The sequence below is a fragment of the Mesoplodon densirostris genome, chromosome 17 (genome assembly GCF_025265405.1).
Source record: "Mesoplodon densirostris isolate mMesDen1 chromosome 17, mMesDen1 primary haplotype, whole genome shotgun sequence".
Classification (NCBI taxonomy): Eukaryota; Metazoa; Chordata; class Mammalia; order Artiodactyla; family Ziphiidae; genus Mesoplodon; species Mesoplodon densirostris.
In genome coordinates, this window is record NC_082677.1 from 25,033,854 (window position 1) to 25,054,343 (window position 20,490).

At 37.8% G+C, this 20,490-nt stretch overlaps 1 protein-coding gene across 2 annotated transcripts in view; it reads left to right on the forward strand.

The window, feature by feature from the left end:
• Positions 1–20,490, forward strand: part of VWA8 (von Willebrand factor A domain containing 8) — a 359,147-nt gene that overhangs the window by 247,879 nt on the left and 90,778 nt on the right. For both annotated transcript variants that reach the window (XM_060079870.1, XM_060079871.1), the window contains exons 35-37: positions 1,973–2,165; positions 9,544–9,625; positions 13,483–13,687. In XM_060079870.1, coding sequence (XP_059935853.1) covers positions 1,973–2,165; positions 9,544–9,625; positions 13,483–13,687 — 480 coding nt within the window. The remainder of the gene's footprint in view (positions 1–1,972; positions 2,166–9,543; positions 9,626–13,482; positions 13,688–20,490) is intronic.

The following is a 20,490-nucleotide window of genomic DNA, read 5'->3' on the forward strand; positions in this document are numbered from 1 at the left end:
ACCACATGGCTACAAAAACCGACAGCAAGTATCATAGTGAATCCTCAATAGTGAAACGTTAAAAGCATTCGTTTCGATATCAAGAGGAAGACAAGGATACCCACTACCACCTCTTCTACTAAACATTTTTCTGAGCACCTTAGACATGATCCATTAGAAATTTTTTTGATACCTTGACTTTCCTCAAAATTAAAAACCTCCACTCTGTAAAAAAAAGACACTGTTAAGAGAATGAAAGGACAGTCTACAGGCTGGGAGAAAATACTGGCAAATCACATTTCCAACAAAGGACTTGTATCCAAAGTATATAAAGATTTCTTAAAACTCAAGAGTAAGAAAATAATCCAGTATAAAAAATGGGCAGAGCGGCCCATTATGAGGTGTCAGAGGTCAGAGGCTGAGCAGATGAGCAAGATATCTGTGGTGTGGGAAGGAGTAACCACTGGCGACGGGAATCAAGTCCAGCCAGGATGAAGATGGCACCCCATGAAGGGGCAGCCTGGTGTGGGAAGTAGGAGCCCAAGTAAGGTGAAGAGTTTGTTGATACATGCGTGTAGCTCAGTGTGGGCTATCAGGCCAAGCAGAGTGAGGAGGGCATCGGCCTGGAAGGGAAAGTTAGTGGTGGAGATGGGAGATGAGTCATATACAGTGGAACTGAGCCAAAAAGTAAGTATATGAAGGGTAATGATGTCTAGGTTTCTCACTGTTAAAGAAGGGAGTTACAGATACAGAAGGAAAGAAAACTAGAATGAGTCCTGTAGTGGTTGGATTGGAATTGTGTGTATCTGGGTGAACTCATGGTTTTCAACGTATTTAAGTAGGTATAGAAATAAAATCGGAGGTAAAATGTATTTAAAAAAATGGGCAAAAGACTTGAACAGACTGTTTACCAAAGAGGATATATGGATGGTAATTAAGTACATGAAAAGATGTTCATCATCATTAGTCATTAGGGAAATGCAAATTAAAACCATGATGAGATACTACTATTGCCAATTAGAATGGCTAAAATAAAAAAAAATTTTAAATACTGACAATACCAAGTACTGACAAGGATGTAGTGCAAATGCAACTCTCACACATGTTTATGGAAGAGCAGGGGCAAACAATAACCAAGACATTTCTGAAGAAGAACCAAGAATAAAAAGCAGAGGTACTTGCCCTACTAAATTTCAAGGCTTATTATAAAGCTTTAGTAACTAAGACCACATGGTATTGGCCTAGGGGTAGAAAAATATACAGTAGAACAGATTGGAATGCCCAGAAACAGCTGCCTGCATACATGAAACTTTTCTGATAACAGTGCTGATCAGTGGGCAAAGGTTAATGATATTTGAACAATTAGCTATCCATGTGAAAAAAAGATAAGCATGGAGCCCTGCCTCATACCACTCACAGAAAGAAACTCCTGAGGGGTTAAGGAACTAAATGTGAAAGGCAAAACTTCAAAATGTTTAACAAATACGTAGGAGAATATCTGTGATCTGGGAGTAGAGAAGGATAAATATATATGTGGTAAAAATTTAAAGTAAAGCAAGAGAAAAAAATAACACAAAATTTCAGAAGAATTAAAGTCTAGGGAATATGAAAGAGATGTGATTGAAAAGGGGCCCTCCAGGGGCTTGAGAAATACTGGTAATACTATTCCTTATGCCAGATAGTGGATGCGATAGTATAGTTAGTTATTTATAGTTACTTAAATTACCTGTATTGTCATATTCCCTCTTTTTAGCTCTAATTCATTTCAAGATAAAAAATGTGTTGCATATTTTACACTTGTCTGAAAATTATGATTATTGATGAAGCAGCTATCTTCTGTACCAAAGTCAAAAAGGTTAAGGAATAATTTGATTTTCTTATATTTGTGAAATATAAGTGTACCGCTGGTATCTGCTTAAAGGACTGCATTGTAAAAGTTGTGAATGTAGTTTATAATACTTCAGTGCTTGAATTTCTCTCCCTTTTTTTTAAGTCACCTAGTGAAGTTTATTCTTGGAAAAGGCCAACATCTTTGCATAAATCAAGGGTCACTGATACATTCTATGGAGGGAAGAAGAAAATTGGAACTCCAAAGCAGAGCAATTGTGTGATGCTTTTGGATACTAATCAGATAGTCAGGATTTTGCCCCCAGGAGAAATCCCTCTAAAAGATATCTACCCAAAAGGTAAGAAACTTACCAATTCCTATTTTATCAAGCTAGTCAAAGGTAGTTTGGTTTTGGTAGGGATATTTAACTTATCATTTTATGTTTATGAATATGAATAATTTTAACAGGGTTTAGTAGCTAAAAAGACCTATATGTGCTCAGAAGGGTTTACCTAAACTTCTCATAGGAGTTTAAGACTTTTGCCTTAAACTCCTGTGTCTAAAGGCCAGGGACTTGTGCAGCCTGATTCACTTACCAGTGCTCTCAAAGTCAACTTATGTTTATTACTACGTAACTTATGCCAGGTCCTGTGCTGATCACTTTTCCTTGTATAAATTCATTTAGTCGTTAAATTCCCATTCTATCATTAATGTACTCTCAAGTTTATATGCAGGGAAACTGACGGAGAGGTAAAGTAACTTGCTGGGGTTCTCCCCAGCAGTGGTCAGCAGAGCCCAGATTTGCACCAAAGTCTTCCAACCCAAGGCCACAGCTACCCTTACTGAACCACGCTGGCTTTCATCATAAAGGATAATTATGAAAATTTTTGATCATCGAGCCACTGATTATTATTTGCATCATAGTGGCAGTAATATTGTCCTGTGTTTACATTCATTATATTAGTGTGGACTTCATAAATATAATAGTAAACACATTATAATAATCTGTTATTGGGTTTGAAAAGTCCTGGTTATATGATAATGTTAGAATTAGTTCATTCCAAATAAATCACCATTTCCTTAGAATGTTTTTTATGGTAGAAGAGGCAGGTGAATACACTGACAATTGCAGTGCAGTGCAATAGGCATATTCACAAGGTGATATCTAAACACAAAGGAGAAGCTTACACCCCAGGCTTGTGATTCTGAGCTGACTCTTGAAAGATGAATGGGAGGGAATCAAATGAAGGAATTGTTCCAGGAAGAGAAAACCCCACGAGAAAGGTACAGAGGCATTACAGACACTCCAGGAGTTACAAGAAATTCTATACCAGAATTCAGTGCACCTTCATCCACCAGAAACCAGTGGGTCAGCCCTGATACTCCTCCCTCATCCTCCACATCATCATCAACCGCCATGTCCTTTTGATACAACCTTAATATACCTTATATCCACCCACTTGTCTACAGTTGAGTTGCCAACATCCAAATCACCACCATCTTGAACTGGAATGCTGCAGTAGCCCTCTGACAGAGTTCCCTCTTCCATTCTTCCCCCACCCCCTATTCTCCACACATCAGACAGAGTGTTGTTATTTAAGTATTTTATTGTTCTCATTTGTTCTTATTAGGGACCAGTTACACAGAGTAAAATTCATCCTTTTTAGTGTATAGTGCTGTGAGTTTGACAAATACATACAGTTGTGTAACCATCACCATAACTGACAGAGAACAGTTCCATCTCCCCAAAAACCTCCCCTATGCCACTCTGCCATTAAGCCTTCTGCCTTCCCCTATACCCCCACTGATCTGATTTCTTTCCTTATTGATTTGCCTTTTCCAGAATATCATATAAATGGAATCACACAGTATGTGGTCTCTTGAGTCTGGCGTCTTTCACTTAATATTAAATATTTGAGAATCATATATGTTGTGTTTGTTTGTTTGTTCCTTTTTTTGGCTGAGTAGTAGTCCATTGTGTGGATATACCACAGTTTGCTTATCCATTCACAAGTTGATAGATACTTGTATAGTTTCCAGTTTTGGGCAATAATTAATAAGGCTGCTATGAACATGTTTGCACAGATTTTTAAGTGAACATAAGTTTTTGCTTCACTTGGATAAATACGTAGGAATGGCATTTTTATGTCATACGATAAAACTGCCCAACTGGTTTCCAGAATAGCAATACCATTTTGCATTCCTGTCAGCAATGGTGAAAGTTCCAGTTGCTCCGCCACCTTTTCAGTGCTTGGTATTGTCAGTTTTTCACCATTCTAGCAGGTGTGTAGTGATAACCTCATTATGATTTTAATTTGCATTTTCCCTAGTGCCAAATGATGTTGAGCATCTTTTCATATCTATCTTCTTTAGTGAAACGTCTCTTCAAATCTTTTCCCACTTTCTGAATTGGATTACTTGCTTTCTTTTTAATGATTTTTGAGTGTTCTTTATATATTCTACATATAAGTCCAGTATCAGATACATGCTTTCCAAACATTTTCTCCCATTTTGGTGAAGGGCCAAATCTCTTATGTTTTCTTCTAGAAATATCATATTTCTAGATTTTATACTTAGATTTGTACTCCACTTTGAGTTAATTTTCTTATATGGCACAAGGTGTGGATTGAGACCCATTGTTTTGCATGGGGATAGTCAATTGTTCCAGTACCATTTGCTGAAAAGATTGTCCTTTTTCTACTCAGTTGTCTTTGGACCTCTTCAGAAAATCAACTGACCACATATGTGAGTCTGTTTATGGATTTTCGTTGGTGTTTCATTAATCTATATTGTGTTGGCCAAAAAGTTCGTTCGGGATTTTCCATAACATCTTCCATAAGATGGTATGGGAAAACCCAAACAAACTTTTTGGCCAACACAATATGTGTCTGTCCTTTCACTAATACCAGACTCTCTTGATAAAGGAGAGAATCTTTGTCATCATCCACACTTCATTCATTTTCACTGCTGTACATACAGCACAGCCAACTTATTCATCTGTTCTCTATTGGTACACATTTACGTTCTTCACAATTTTTTGCTATTACAAGTATTCTTGTACCAGTCTCCCTGTGTATATGTGTGGGGAGTCTGTAGGGTATATATCTAAGAGTGAAATTACCAAATTGTTACCCAAAGTTATTGTTCCAGCAGCATAAAAGATGAGTCTACTCTCTATCCCCATCTTCTCTTGCAAAGGTCAGACCTTTTATTGTGCACGTCCCTGATTTCTAGTAAGTTTGAGTATCTTTTTATATATTGTGATTTACTCTTCTGAAAATTGCCTGTTTATATATTTTTGCCATTTTTCTCTTGGTTGCTAAGAGTTTTATTTACCCTCATTTTTTAAGGTAATGTTCCTTAAATATTCCAAATGTATAGAAAGTGCTTAGGTTAATGCCTGACACAAAGGAATAATTTTTTTTAATACATTTATTTATTTATTTTTGGCTGCATTGGGTCTTCGTTGCTGCGCACAGGCTTTCTCTAGTTGCGGCGAGCAGGGGCTACTCTTCGTTGCGGTGCGTGGGCTTCTTATTGCGGTGGCTTCTCTTGTTGCAGAGCACGGGCTCTAGGTGTACGGGCTTAGTTGCTCTGCGGCATGGGGGATCTTCCTGGACCAGGGCTCGAACCTGCGTCCCCTGCATTGGCAGGCAGATTCTTAACCACTGCACCACCATGGAAGCCCAGGAAGAATTTTTTAAATGTGGGCTGTAAAAAAAAAACAAAAAAAAATCCTAAGAGAATGGTAAAGGGAGATCTCAGGATGCCAGCTGCACACAGGCCTAGGGATCAACCAGTTAGGATTAGAAAAGTTGAGAAGATTTCAGGAGAGATGCCTCCAAGAAAGTGAAGTTGATAAACCCAACTATTTGAACACATTAAGAAATTTTGACATAGGGAAAACTTCGAGGATGAATTTGTGCTAGGTACATGAAAAAGTAAACCAACAACAAAGCATGATTATTAACTCTATGAAAAGAAAAAGCAATAATACTATGATAAGACATAGCTCGGCTATAAAGAGCATTTATATAATCATAACAACATAAGTGCTGGATGTTAATCTAATGAAAAATTATCATATAAATATACGGAGGGATGGGAAAAATGAGATGGTAGGCAGGGGGAGGGGTATGTGAAAACAGTTAAACTCTCATCTTACATGGTGAGAAGTCAATAAATAATGCCTAAAACTAAAACATAAAGACAGCACCATAAGGATGAAGGTGAATACCAAAGAAACAGCTTTAAAAAGTTGAAAGCATCTCTGGGAGCAGAAAATGAGGGGTGAGAGGAGTAAAGTCAAGGCTGATGATTTTTTCCTTCAGTCTGTTTGACTCTTTAATCTATGTGCCTATAGATCTCTAATGATAATTCAAACTAAATTAATCTTTTTAAAGTAAATAGAATCCCACCACCTAATTAGTCAGGAACTAATGCACATCAGCCTTTTATTAAAGAAATCAATAGCAATTGTAAAGGCTACTCTCCCGGTGGCTTTTACAGAGATGGTATAAATTGTGGTTAATGCAGATGGGGAAAGATTTACTGCTTTCTTTCAATCATTTTCCTTCTAGTTAAATGTTAGCTTTTTTTTTTTTACTTTAAATCACAGGCCTCAGCTCTTTAAATACAAAATAATGACTCTTGATTGAAAGCAGTGTACTGTTTTCTGAACTTTGATTAAATTCAAAGATTTGGTATCCGCACAATCTCAGGGCACACATCCCTCTTTTAATCTGTGAACACAGAAGTGCATTTAACCTAGTAGTTAACAGAAGTACATCAAATTACATTGCTTGAAGGAGTGAATTTTTTATGTAATTTAATCTTCCTTCTGAAAATGCTCTTGGTTACTTTGTCTGACGGTTTTTATACCCCCTCCTAACCTTGGCACTGTGCATCTAAGCTGTCCCCACTCTATATGGGAACTGCACACTAAATGCTGCAGCAGTGACTTACCTTTAATCATTAGTGAACTAATCCTGAAATATAATTTATACCTCTCTTCGAAATCCACCTAGATTATAAATGTAATGGAAATTTACTGAACCTCCATCCTCTCTACAGTTTTGAAACATTTAAAATGGATAGACAAGGATTTGGCTAAGTTTGGAGGGAAATCTGGCCATGGTTTTCACTTCCTTAATTCAATCACGTATTCTAAGCTGATTTATTTTCAAATCTGGAAACATTAATTCTGATTATTTTTCAAGCCTTACCATTACCACCATCACTACCACCACCCTTAAAGTGCTTCATAGCCACAAATTGCCTTTTCTGATACGTGAAAATATGTTTTAGCACAAGGAATAAAATTCTTGCTTTCTCCTTCCTGAAATAGACACAGCCATTATTGCATTTTCTCATCCTCTTTATGACATGGAATTAACTTGCACATTGAAAAGAAAAAAGAAAGAAAGAAATCTGTAGAAAGAAAGATATTTAAAATATGTTGGCTTACTTTGCTTTCTCAGGCAGTCTAAAAGCACTGGTGGCGGTAGCTCAGCCTAATACTACTACTTGTGAAAAGGAGAGGGCATGTAAGTGGCAGGCCAGATGCAACTGGCTAGCTAGGCAGCGCTAGTCATCCCAACTGCTTCAATAACTGGTCATTTTTGGCAAAGAACCAGGGTCTATAAGTAATTCAACCCATTTCAGTTAGGTGCTAGCCGCCAGGAACTGTCAAAAATGATATATGGTGCAAAACTTTGTCCAAGACTGACCTTATATCCCAGGCAACGTTTCCAATGCAGGTGGTGCATGACTTACGATAAGCATGTTGGCTTCATACAAATGGCTATCTGAGGATGGCCAATTCAGCTGGGTGGTCGGGTTACCATAGTAACTCTCTTTCCTTACTCTCTGCTGTCCGTGGACATCACTTTCCCTTCCTCCTGCCTCCTTTTGCCCTCTGGGACCACGCTGTGCCTAGCTCTGCAGCTCATACCTGGCCCCAGGGCTGTGATTCCCACCCTAGAATCCTTTCGAAGTCCCTAAAGGCTCACAATGATTTTTTTTTAAAAAAGGAGCTTTCCTCTTTATGCTGTGGGCTCCTCAGACAAGGCAGGAACCACACACATCTCTTTCCTGTGTATCCCCAATGCTTCGTATAGTGTCCGGTGCAAAGTAAGCTCAATCACGTTTGTTGAATAAGTAAGAGACATATTGAGGTTTTCAGATGGCCTACTCAAAAACCTTCAGCTGCAAACAAATTAAAATGCCAAGTTTCCTATTCTTTGTACACTACATGGGATAAATTCAATGTGGATATTCTGGATATCTCATTCTAATCAGAAATTATAATAAGAGGTAGACAACAGACAAAAATCTTTAAGAGTATGGGTTCTTTGTAGGGGGATTTTTTTTTAAAAGAGACATTGGTGGCCAAGATTTTGTAAAATAAGGCATTTTTAAATTGTTGCCCTACGGTCAACTCAGGTAGGATCTTTGTGCAGTGGTGGGCAGAGCAGAGATTTTAAAGCCAGAAGAAAGGCCTGATTTTGAAAGCCTTCTTTATCACTCTCCAGGCAAGTCCCATTATTATACCACCTCTGTTAAGTCTCTACTTCCTCATCTCTCAAACAGGAATCCAAGGTCCTTGTTGTTGTCAGTGTTAAAAACACTATCTATAACAACTAAGCAGTGGGCTTCCCTGGTAGCACAGTGGTTGAGAGTCCGCCTGCCGATGCAGGGGACGCAGGTTCATGCCCCGGTCCGGGAAGATCCCACATGCCGCAGAGCGGCTAGGCCCCTGAGCCATGGCCGCTGAGCCTGCGCGTCCAGAGCCTGTGCTCCGCAACGGGAGAGGCCACGACAGTGAGAGGCCCGCGTACCGCAAAAAAAAAAAAAAAAAGCATAAGCAGTGTTCCTGATGCAGTATTCCTGACACAGTGGTGGCAGCTGGTGATGATGAGCATGGTGGTGGTACTCAGGGCTTTGGGGAAAAAGTCAGTAAACGCCTGGAATTTGCTGGGAAACAACTCTAGAATTGGAGTTGAGGACTCTGTTCCCCCATGTTTCATCACCCTCTCCTTCCCTGCCTTTTCATATTCTTCATGACCCAGAGTCCTCGCCCCACTGCCCAGTCCTCACCTCACCTTTTCTTGTCTTGAAGGGTCCTAATAATAACAGCCACTGTGGGTGGAGCAACTACTAACTGGGTGCAAATTATGTTTATGATGCTCAGATGCTGTCGTCATCCCCATTTTACAAATGATGAAGGCAGGTCTCAGAGAAATAACTTGGCCAGTGTAAAACATAGTTAGGAAATATCAGAGCCAGGATTTCCTACCATGCCAGTCCAATTTCAAAGTAGGTGCTGATTCCACTGTGTTATACCATTGTTGTGATTTCCTGGAAAGGAAAAAGAGAATTCAAATGATGAAAAATATTTTCAGATAAACTGTAAGTGCTAAAATAAAACATTGACCCATCTGGGGAAGCTATCAAAGAAAATGAAAGGAATTTAGGTAATGCTCTTGACAGTAAAGAATCACTAACATGCATGTATTTCACAGTCTCTGTATTTCCCTGACTAAAACATAATTCTGAGAGTCTAGCCTCAAGGCTGGAATTGGCCAGCCCAGGACCTTGTCAAGTGGGTCCCAGAGTTCTTCTCTATGCTAGTGATAACTTCATTCCACTTTTAGCAGCATCCATGCTTTCTTTAGGTCCTTTTTTTGTATCATGCAGTAATTTAACACTCGGCTCGTGTCTTGACTTGTTTGCAGATGTTATCCCTCCACAAACAGCTGGTTATATAGAAGTCACTGATCTCCAATCAAAGAGACTCCGATACATCCCTATTCCTGGGTAATCTGTTTTCACCTTTGTTCTTAGCTTGTGTGTCAGATTTAAAAAATGAGTGAATTCTTATCATGTACTCTGAATAAATGTGTGCTTTTTGCTTCCTTAAATAGCAAGCTCTTTTTTGTTTTTTTCAATTACAGTTGGTTTATATCTTGCTGTCCTGCATTCCTTTTTTTTTTTTTTTTTTTTGGCCATGCTTCACAGCATACGGGATCTTAGTTCCCCAACCAGGGATCAAACCCATGCCCCCTGCAGTGGAAGCACGGTGTCTTAACCACTGGATTGCCAGGGAAGTCCCTGTTCTGCATTCTTTACTGCCATTTTTATTTTCATTTTGGGAAAATGTTCATATGTTACCTAGTCTAACAGCCTTCAAGCCTTCGTTTTTCCTTTCTGATCTGTCCTAATGATAAATTTTTTTGAAACAGCATTTTTTAGTACAGCAAAGATTTTCATATTTATTAGCTCCGTATATTAGTTTTCTGAGGTAAATGTATTCAAGATGTCAAAGGAATTTAAATAGCATTGGTTTAATACTGTTTTAAATATGTAACCGAGCATCTACCATTGTGAAGGCTATACAGTAGCCAAAGGATTCCAGAGATTTGGAATGGAACTCATTACCACTGGCTGCTTTTATTACTGTTCAGCAGTGGAAGCAAAGCATTCAAACTAACTAGACTAAGGGTCTAAAAGGAGAAACAATGATGCTCCATCTCTTCCTTGACAGACACATGTGTCCTCACCTGTAGCCCATCCCTTTCTGGATGCATCCATGCCTGATCTCCCTTTCTCAACCTAAGTGTGTGCCTGCTTTGGTATAGATTGATGTACATCCCCTCCTAACATGTACTCCCTCACAGGTAACTGAGGCCTCACAACACAGTGGTTAAAGGCTCACCCAAAATCCTGGGTAAAGGAGCCTGGAGAGGCTTCCAATGTCATAGGAAGGCCAGCTACACCTGTCAGTCACCCAAATGTCACCAGACCTCCTGTTGACCCACGCCTCCAACTCCCAGAAGAAAATTGCTCAGCATGACAGTACAAAATAACTCAGAAACACAGTTTCATTTCTTAGGACCTTTTAGTCAGGTTCGAGAAATATGAAGAATAAAAGTATTATCCAAAGAAATAGATTTACTTGTTCCAACATATATAAGAATACCTTCTTGGAACATCTTAATGTGTCAGTTTAATGAAAAATAGCTTTTCGTCATTTGGGGGAATTTCTTATTCCATTGTATGCTCATTAAAACATACTATTAGTTCAAGTAGCAAAAGAAAAGAACAACTTTTTTTTTTACATTTCTAAAGCATGATGATTTTTTTCAATATTTCTCTTAATTTCTCCCTAATTGGCCCTAGTTTTTTATTTCAGTACTTTTCTCTGTTAACTTTCTGTATGAACCATATGTTATACCTGCCGTAGAAGTAACATCTGGAAGGGCAGCTATACATATTCAGCCAGTGTCAGCTGATCACCACCATACTTCATTCATTTAGTGCTGTGCTGTCCAATAGAAATAGAATGTCAGCCATATATGTAATTTTTTTTTTTTTTCGGTACACGGGCCTCTCACTGTTGTGGCCTCTCCCGTTGCGGAGCACAGGCTCCGGACGTGCAGGCTCAGCGGCCATGGCTCACGCGCCCAGCCGCTCCGCGGCATGTGGGATCTTCCCGGACCGGGGCACAAACCCGTGTCCCCTGCATCGGCAGGCGGACTCTCAACCACTGCGCCACTAGGGAAGCCCCATATATGTAATTTTATGTTCTTAGTAGTCACATTAGAAAAGTAAAAAAAGAAACAGGTGAAATTACCTTTAATAGTGTTTTATTTAAACCATTATATTTAAAGTATTACTATTTTGAAATGTATTTAATATAAACATTTTAATAATACTTGACATTCCTTTTTTCTTCTGCGTCTTTGAAACCCAGTATGTATTTTACATTTACAGAACATCTCAATTTGGACTAGCCATATTTCAAGTGCCACGTGGTTTAGAGTCTGTTCATTATCAGTATATCCTGAGTTTCTCTTGAGATTAACTGTTGCCGTTTTTGGCATATATGTAATCCAAGGGAACAACCCATCTGGATTTCAGTTTTGTTGCTGGTTGCTTAAATTTAGTATTTTGCTAGATAGCAGGAATTTTCCATTTGAAGACTAACTTCAAATAATAGAAAACACAGTAAAACTATATGTGACTGCAGGACCAAAATGAATACATCACTTTCACTCTCAGTAAAATGTGAGTATTATTCCTCAAATTTTTGTATTATTTGCATTTGTAAAATGATACTACTTGGCTCTGATATATGGGAGTATATAAATCTGGGCTTCACTCTACTATAATTCTATGTATTCCTTAAAGACTTTGTTATTATATATAAGGGGAATGTGCATTTTTTTAAAAAGGTAAAGAAGAGATTCTAGACCTGGTGTGCAAGTTGTAGTAGATATGTGATATCTTCAAGCACATTTTTGACATACTGAAGAAATTGCCCCTGTAAATTTCAAGTTTCATGGTGGAGAGTTAAATAAGCAACCAGTAGGTACTGTGCTCAATAGAATCATACATATTGAGCACTTGTGGCAGAATTGCAAACATCATACGTGGAGAAATTTCATTACTCTTGAGTAGCCTTTTACTTCACCATCTGTACCTACTAATTCTTTTCCTAAGGCAAATATTTTCTGAGAGAGCACCATGAGATGAATCCTGTATTATATCAAATGTTATCTTCATTGAGTCCTTCTAGTACTGTAAAGTAGTTCTGAAACACTTCTTCCATCCTACTGTTTTTGTTCTCTTCATATAAACATTTTCTAAGACTTCCATGTTCCACAATGGCTGGCTTTGTCACTCTGTGTTTAGTATCTACTAAGGCAGACTGATAAAAAGGCTAAAGTCGCCTTGATTTATTCTTTAGTATATGATAAGAATTTACCCACTATATAGTAGTTTTGTGGTTTTAACAAATCTACATTGATAGTGTGTTATGTTTTTATTATCTATTAGATCATCCCTTTAGACCATTTATTTCATACAGAAAATATCAGATGTATTTAGAGAGCCAACACTGGTAATTAGAATTTATAATCTGTGTTTCTTTTGTATAGTGAAAGCTGTACTGAGGTAAAGGAAGTGTGCAGTTGACTCTTATAGGCAAAAGTTGCACTCCTAGAAATGACTATTTCTGATATATAATATCAGAAATAGGTATATGTATGAAATATATAATATGAGAAATATATAAATTCTTTATTATAAATCCATATAACTTTCTAAGTTAGAGAAGGCAAAATATTAAATATAAATGCAATTAAGGCACGTAAACAAGACATCAGTTTCAGCACTGACCTTAGACCCCTAAGGAGTGTGTCCAGCGCTGAGGGTATGTGAGGTGTCAGTTGGTATAGAGTTTCTTTCTTCCTGACAGTGAATGCTAATGTCATCCAGGATCTACAAATACAGGAATATGTAAATAACCAGTAAATAACTATGTATTTTTTCCTTACATGTGGATCTGTTGGTATCTTATCTTTTAATTGTGCTTACTATTAGAATGTTTTTTTAAAACATTACTTTTCTTACTGAAGTATAGTTAATTTACAATGTTGCGTTAGTTTCAAGTGTAAGCAAAGTGATTCACATATACATATATATATATTCTTTTTCAGATTCTTTTCCATTATAGGTTATTACAAGATATTGAGTATAGTTCCCTGTACTGTACAGTAGGTCCTTGTTGTTTAACTATGAGAATTCTTTGTAGGGAGTTTAATGATCCTAAATCAGGTTAAACTAACTTCATTACCTGGACTTCACTGGTTGAACACTGATTTCTTTTGCAGATCAGACTTTCTCTCACCATATACCACGTGGCTATCTACTATCTCGGACACAGATGCACTGCTGGCTGAGTGGGGCAAAGGTGGCGTTGTCACTGTTGACATGGGAGGTCGCATCCGGCTTTGGGAAACTGGACTGGAACATCTGCAGCGGTCACTCATGGAATGGAGAAACATGATTGGACAAGAAGGTGACAGACTTATGCAGGTACCACTTGAATTGACCTTACCTCTTAAGGGTGCACGTTCAGTTATAAATTCATTCATTTAGTTGCAAATGCCACAGTCGTGGAAACTCCCGGCCCAGTGACTCAAATGTAGTTTACTTAAATAGCTAAAATAATTTTGGGACTCATAATAGAAAAAGACAGATCTATCTTTCTAGATAGAGAAAAAGTAAAAATGTGCCTTTTTTTGTCTGTCAGTGCTTAAATATATAGGTTCCTCACCTCACAACATGCAAATACAATCATCAACTTTTATTTTTTAACCTTAAGCATTAATCAGTTTCCAGCACCACCTTTGCATCTGTTCTCACTTCTGCCATTGTCGTCAGCATCGCCCCATGCTACCAAGGAAACAGAAATACTGAGCATCTAAAACGCAGCACGTTAGTATAAGGCCAAAACGTTTAGACTAGAGAAGAGAAGAAGAACTATGCATCCAGTAGAGGTGTGCTTTTACCAACCTCATTTCCAGAGAATGGAAGTTTAGCAGCCATAATAAGTAGACCCAACCCTGCACTAGCAAGAAATATGGGAACAGGTCACCACAGAGGGAGGAAGCTCCACAGCTCCAGAAATGACTCAGTCACCAACTAATCTAGCTGCTGTCTGGAACTAATGTGAGCAGTGAGGAAGGCTGTGTACCCATAGATACTAAACCGTATTATAAAAGGATTTCTTTTATTTGTAATTTATTTATTTTAACCTTCAGAGGAAAACTTCTTTGTTTACATTTCATTTTTATCCAGCAAAAAGAAAGGTAGGTTCCTGCCAACTCTGTTGCTCTGTAAAGAACCAGTTAACAAGATAAGAAATTTCTACAAATTACTCCATTGATATCTGATTAACAATGACTATTTTCTGTGGTTATTTTTGTGTTATTCCTTAGAGGAGAAATATATGTGTGTGTGTGTGTGTGTGTGTGTGTGTGTGTGTGTATTTGTAAGTGATTAATACATATTCCTAGATTATAGGAACATTTTGAAAATTGCAAACCAATATAGGCCAGCAGCCCCAAATCCTTTTGAAAGGGTATGAGTATATTAATTTAATTAAGCTAAAACAAATGTATTACTCTAAAATAAACATGTCATTAAGTGCAGTGGATCTATCACAGTAACAGGCTGAATGTTGGTCACTATCCATAAGAGTAATTAGAAAATTAATTAACTATGGTTCTGCTTCTTTCATTATTCTGAAGATTAGTTTCTTCTCCCTTTGAATTAAGCTCCTCTTTTCATTACAGTAATTGATGCCTAATAGTAAGTACTATTGTGTTCGAATTTCTTATATTTTATTTCAGTTTCTCATGTGTTATAACAAGGTTATAACAATTAAGTTTGTCTTTGACAATAGAACTTTTAAAAGGAGTGTCACTCGTGATTTTGATAACGGGTCTTCACTGGTACAAAAATTAACCCCTTTTTGTGTTTTAACCATGTAACTCTCCTCTTCCCAGTGACTTTCCTGCCTCTGTTGTACATTTTTATATCTCCAGCTCTTAGCATGATGATTGGTACACAGTAGACAAATATGCTTGTTTATACTCATATATACAAAATTGAAGCCTTTTGACAACAAATGGAATTCTTTTAACTGTCTCAGTTCATCAGTTGTAACTAAATAAGTATTGAATGAATATATATAGTTCCTAAGTTAGAAATGAACAGAAATATAGTATCTAACATCTCAAAAATAATCAAAATACTCCGCTATATTATACAAGGCAGTATCTGATTCTTCTACAAACCAAACATTTTCTAAGAAATGTATAACTTTATGTCTCCAGTTCAAAGTGCAGCTATAATAAAAATAAGACTTATTCAGTAATAAAGTTACATAATTCAGAATTGAATGATAGTTCCTTTTGTAAAATTAGAATGTTATCTAACATTCTCCTTCCATCTCTGATGTTCCTTGATCCATTTTGTTGATATTGAAAATATACACTTACATACATACTCAAACTGAGAAGCAAATTATGAGCATATATCTTTATGTCTACACAGACAGAAGTCATTGTCCAAATAATCTGCCGTTGTTGTGACTTTTGGTCACATCTCTTCCTCCTCACTGCTTGGTAAATAATAAGACAGCATACTTAATTGCTTTTACTTAGACCAGCTTATGTTACTATTTACAAGTAGTTTGTACAACCAAATCTAAATATGAATCATTCCAGGAGCCATGGTAATAACAAGCAAAAATGTGTCTTTTACAGCTACCTTCCTAATCAGTCCGTCAACCTACTCCTCATTTATGGACCCTTTATTCAACATTGGTCTACTCCTGATCTGGGCTCTTGGAAAATACCTTCCATAGAAGTACTGAGAAAAGAGAATAGGTTCTCAGTACCATACCTATCTATCACTTCCTGACTGCCAGCAGCTTCCCTGTCAATGGCAGAGTAACCTGATCTCCATCTAGTGGCCAAATGGACTTACTTTACATCATAGAAATTAAAAGGCCTGGTTTACGCTCCAGTAGTTTGTGGCAGCCTCAGACCTGCTGTTAGGGGAGATTTATACAGGTCTCTTCAGTGGTTCCTACTGGTCATGAGATACTCCTTTAGGTCAACAGTGAAGGCCAGGCAGAAAATCTGCCATGCCATTCGCCACTTATTGACCCCCATCTTTCCCTGATTCCTTTGCCTGGTGTCAAAAGAACTGTTTTATCTTTAGATAAACTGTCAGTTACATGTTTTATCCCTATTCTTTATGACTTTGCTACATTTCAGCCTTCTTGAGGTATTAGCTTTGAAGCCATTGTTGCTTTGAATTTTTGTTTTTGTTTTTGTTTAATGTATTCATTGATAGTTTTCTTTAATGAGTACAACTTGCAAGAGAGTTTTGTTTGTTTGTTTGTTTGTTTATGCGGTACGCGGGCCTCTCACTGTTGCGGCCTCTCCCGTTGCGGAGCACAGGCTCCAGACACGCAGGCTCAGCGGCCGTGGCTCACGGGCCCAGCCGCTCCGCGGCACGTGGGATCTTCCCGGACCGGGGCAGGAACACGTGTCCCCTGCATCGGCAGGCAGACTCTCAACCACTGCGCCACCAGGGAAGCCCAAGAGAGTATTTTTTGAGCTTCATATAAAATGTGTTCATTAATTTTACATGCTTTGATAGGAACATGTGTTTTTCTTATAGTAAACAGCTGTAACAAACTCAAAGTATCACTATAACTGTAGTCTAAGAACCCATTATTAAGAACTCATATTTACTACTTTTAGACTCGATATTTTCAGAAGCACAGGTTAATTATAAGCAAAATTTTTCTGACTAGGTTTTATAGTGTTCTCTATAAAGCATAGTTTTCATATTTTTATTTAGTTACATTTGGATTCCTCCCAAGAAGGCTACACCACAGTTTTCCTCAGAAATCAAATCATCTTCTCTAAAAAGCTCCTGGTGACTCTTCTTATGGGAGCAAAAAGGCTAAAAGATTACAGTTTTCAAATGTTATTGTCTAATTACAATAAACTAATCAGAAACTAAATCATTCATATATTACTCGTAGAATCTCTTTGAGGCCTTTGAATAATACTTCCTTAACTGTATACTTTAAAACTTGACAGAATCTTTGAAACAGTGTGGGACTGGAACTTATTGATCCTTATAATTAAGATACTGCCTGGTACACAGTAGATACGGTAAATACTGAAAATAGAGAGAGGCATAGACAAAAATACATAGAAAAGATAACCAGTTTATACTAAGCACCTCTAATCTTTCAAAGAAGATATTCTAGGAATATGAGTAAATGTCATCTGCTGTACTTTGGTAACTAGGCCTAGCCTTTTCTTTACACATCCAACGCTTATGATTTTTTTTTTTTTTTTTTTTTTTTTTTGCGGTATGCGGGCCTCTCACTGTTGTGGTCTCTCCCGTTGCGGAGCACAGTCTCCAGACGTGCAGGCTCAGCGGCCATGGCTCACGGGCCCAGCCGCTCCGCGGCATGTGGGATCTTCCCGGACCGGGGCACGAACCCGTGTCCCCTGCATCGGCAGGTGGACTCTCAACCACTGTGCCACCAGGGAAGCCCCCTTATGATTTTTTAAGAATGTTAAGGCCCACTTCCAGTTTTGGAAACCACAAGATTATTTAATTGGTACTCTATTAGTAAATTTAGTTTTTGACTCTACAAGCTACATTATCTCCAGATCTTCTGTGAAAGTTTGCAATTCTTTGTTCTTCTTAAGGAGCATAGTCCACTCTTGTACTTCACTCTTAGTGTTGGTCAGCAGTTCTGAAAACACTTAACAGTCTGATTAAGTGGCTCATTGTTATAGAGTGATACACATTTTATAGGACTGTTATATGTACATATATCGTTCGGAATCTTCCTTGGCCCAGAAAGGCAATACTTCTTAAAATTTTTGTTTATAATTTCCCACCATATCTCCTAGTGATATATCAGTAGAAGTGGTTTTCATCAAGATGGTCTAGCTATTTGCCTATGTGGTAACACTTGGGCAAGGCCTCTGATGATTTTTCCTTTGTTTGTTGCTGTTAGAGAAATCCCAACCATAGAAATTCATTTTGAATCTAGACTTTGAATAAGGTGTTCAGGCTTACCTAATGAAAATGCAGGATCCCCTGGAGAGAGTACTACCCAGTAGTGTGCTGACAGCCCAGCACTCTGGCAGGTGAGGGGCAGTTTACAATGTTTGCCAGTTTTCAAGATGTAAATACTCCCTCCATGGCTGATTTGAAGCTACCAGAGGTTAACAATCTACTCACAAAGTCTCTGAATATTTAGTAAGCATCTCTCGCAAACTAGTACAATCCGCTTCCAGCATGCCCCTGGCTTGATTAAGCCTTTAACTAACTCCCCAAGGAGAATTATGACAGTTACCTGACTGCAGGGTCCTTCAGAAATAAGACAATGGAAATGTGGTTAAGAAGAGAGAAAGGCAAAAGAAAAGGGAAAGAGGTACTGAGAACACAGATAAGATGGTGTCATGATATCTCTGGGAGATGTGGAAGCCTACAGTTGTCCCAGTTACAGATTAGCAACGCTCTTCTTGAACAAAGAATTCAGTTTGAGCAAAGAATTGGAGAGAAGTCTATACTCAAGTGGGATAACACTCATGGGTTCATGCATAAGGGCCTCCTTTCTTATAAACTCTTTCAGAAGGAAATTGCCAGTCGATTTTTACATTCCTCCAGAAGTAATGCTTCCATTGGATCACAGATTTGTCAGTAATTGCTAAATGTAACTAAAATTAAATCAGCAACCACCTTCCCAAGACAAGCAAATCAACAAGTTTATGAGTTTAAAGAGGCCATGAGTTTTCATTAAACTTTTGTGTGTATCCAACAAAAAAGATAACCATAAAAATTATGAGGGCTTCCCTGGTGGTGCAGTGGTTGGGAATCTGCCTGCCAATGCAGGGGACGTGGGTTCGAGCCCTGGTCTGGGAGGATCCCACATGCCGCAGAGCAACTGGGCCCGTGAGGCACAACTACTGAGCTTGTGCACGTCTGGAGCCTGTGCTCCGCAACGGGAGAGGCCGCGATAGTGAGAGGCCCACGCGTCGCGATGAAGAGTGGCCCCCGCTTGCCACAACTAGAGAAAGCCCTCACACAGAAACGAAGACCCAACACAGCTATAAATAAATAAATAAATAAATTTATTTTTTAAAAAAATTATGAAAATCATGGGTATTAGAGTTTTAAAGTAATGCTAAAAATAGAAATATCATTTAGCTTTTACATTTTAGAAAAGGCCTAAACTCAGGTAATTGCTTTTCAAATCATCATCAGCAGAAATATTTCAACTCCTTTCTCTCATGACAGACCTTAAGATCATTATTTTATATACTATATCCCCATTGCATACTGTTTGACAATATAATCAGCAAGTAAAGAAGTAATCTTAGTAATATTTATTTAAAGTATAAGGAAAACAAATTAATTCTGTAATATATCAGTTATAAATTGAGATATCAAATGCAATGAATATGTTGACAATCAGTGGCTCTAGAATTTTTGTGGTTCTAAGCTCATTATGTATATAGTTATGTATAATCAACACATCGCAATGGCTATAGAAATAAAACCTTGCTGTTATATTTATAGAGAAAATTGTAATTTTATTTATAAGTGGTATAGCCTATTGTTTAAGAGCATGAAATTTTAAGTGGTCAAACCTAGGTTCAAATCCACGTACCACTTTTTAAGTGATCTTCGGCAAATTACTCATTCTTTCTAATTTTCACTTTCCAGTCATAATATAAAGACAATACCATTGTACTTTACAAGCTGTTGTAAGAATGAAATGCATTCATACTTGGCACAAAGTATTTAGTAAGCAAATAAAAATTAGAAACTCAGAAGTTAGGTAATATTGGGCTACAGAATTCTTTAACACTTACATGGAAACACAGCCAAATTATAAGGAATCAGTGTTACCCAAACACCTAATATTACATCATGACCCAGTGAGTTACATAATTCATCATCTGTCTTAGTGTTGAAAGTGAGCTTTGCTTATAATCCTGTTTAGGAAAAGTTTTGTCAGGCCCAAAAAAGGAATTGAGAAAATGGTCTGGGCCTAAACTTGTCAGCTTGAAGAAAAGCAGGAAATCAGTGATAGGACAGTTGTCAGCAGAGGATTATAGTGTTTAGCCTTATTCAAAAGACAACTTAGAACAGGACCAAAAAACACACAGTGAAGTATACATCATCTTTAGCCTGAGTCCTGAGAACAGTAAAGAGCAAGCCCAATTTGGAGCTGTCTTTCCTAGTTTTTCTGTATACAGTGTTCTTTTGTCTCTATAACATTC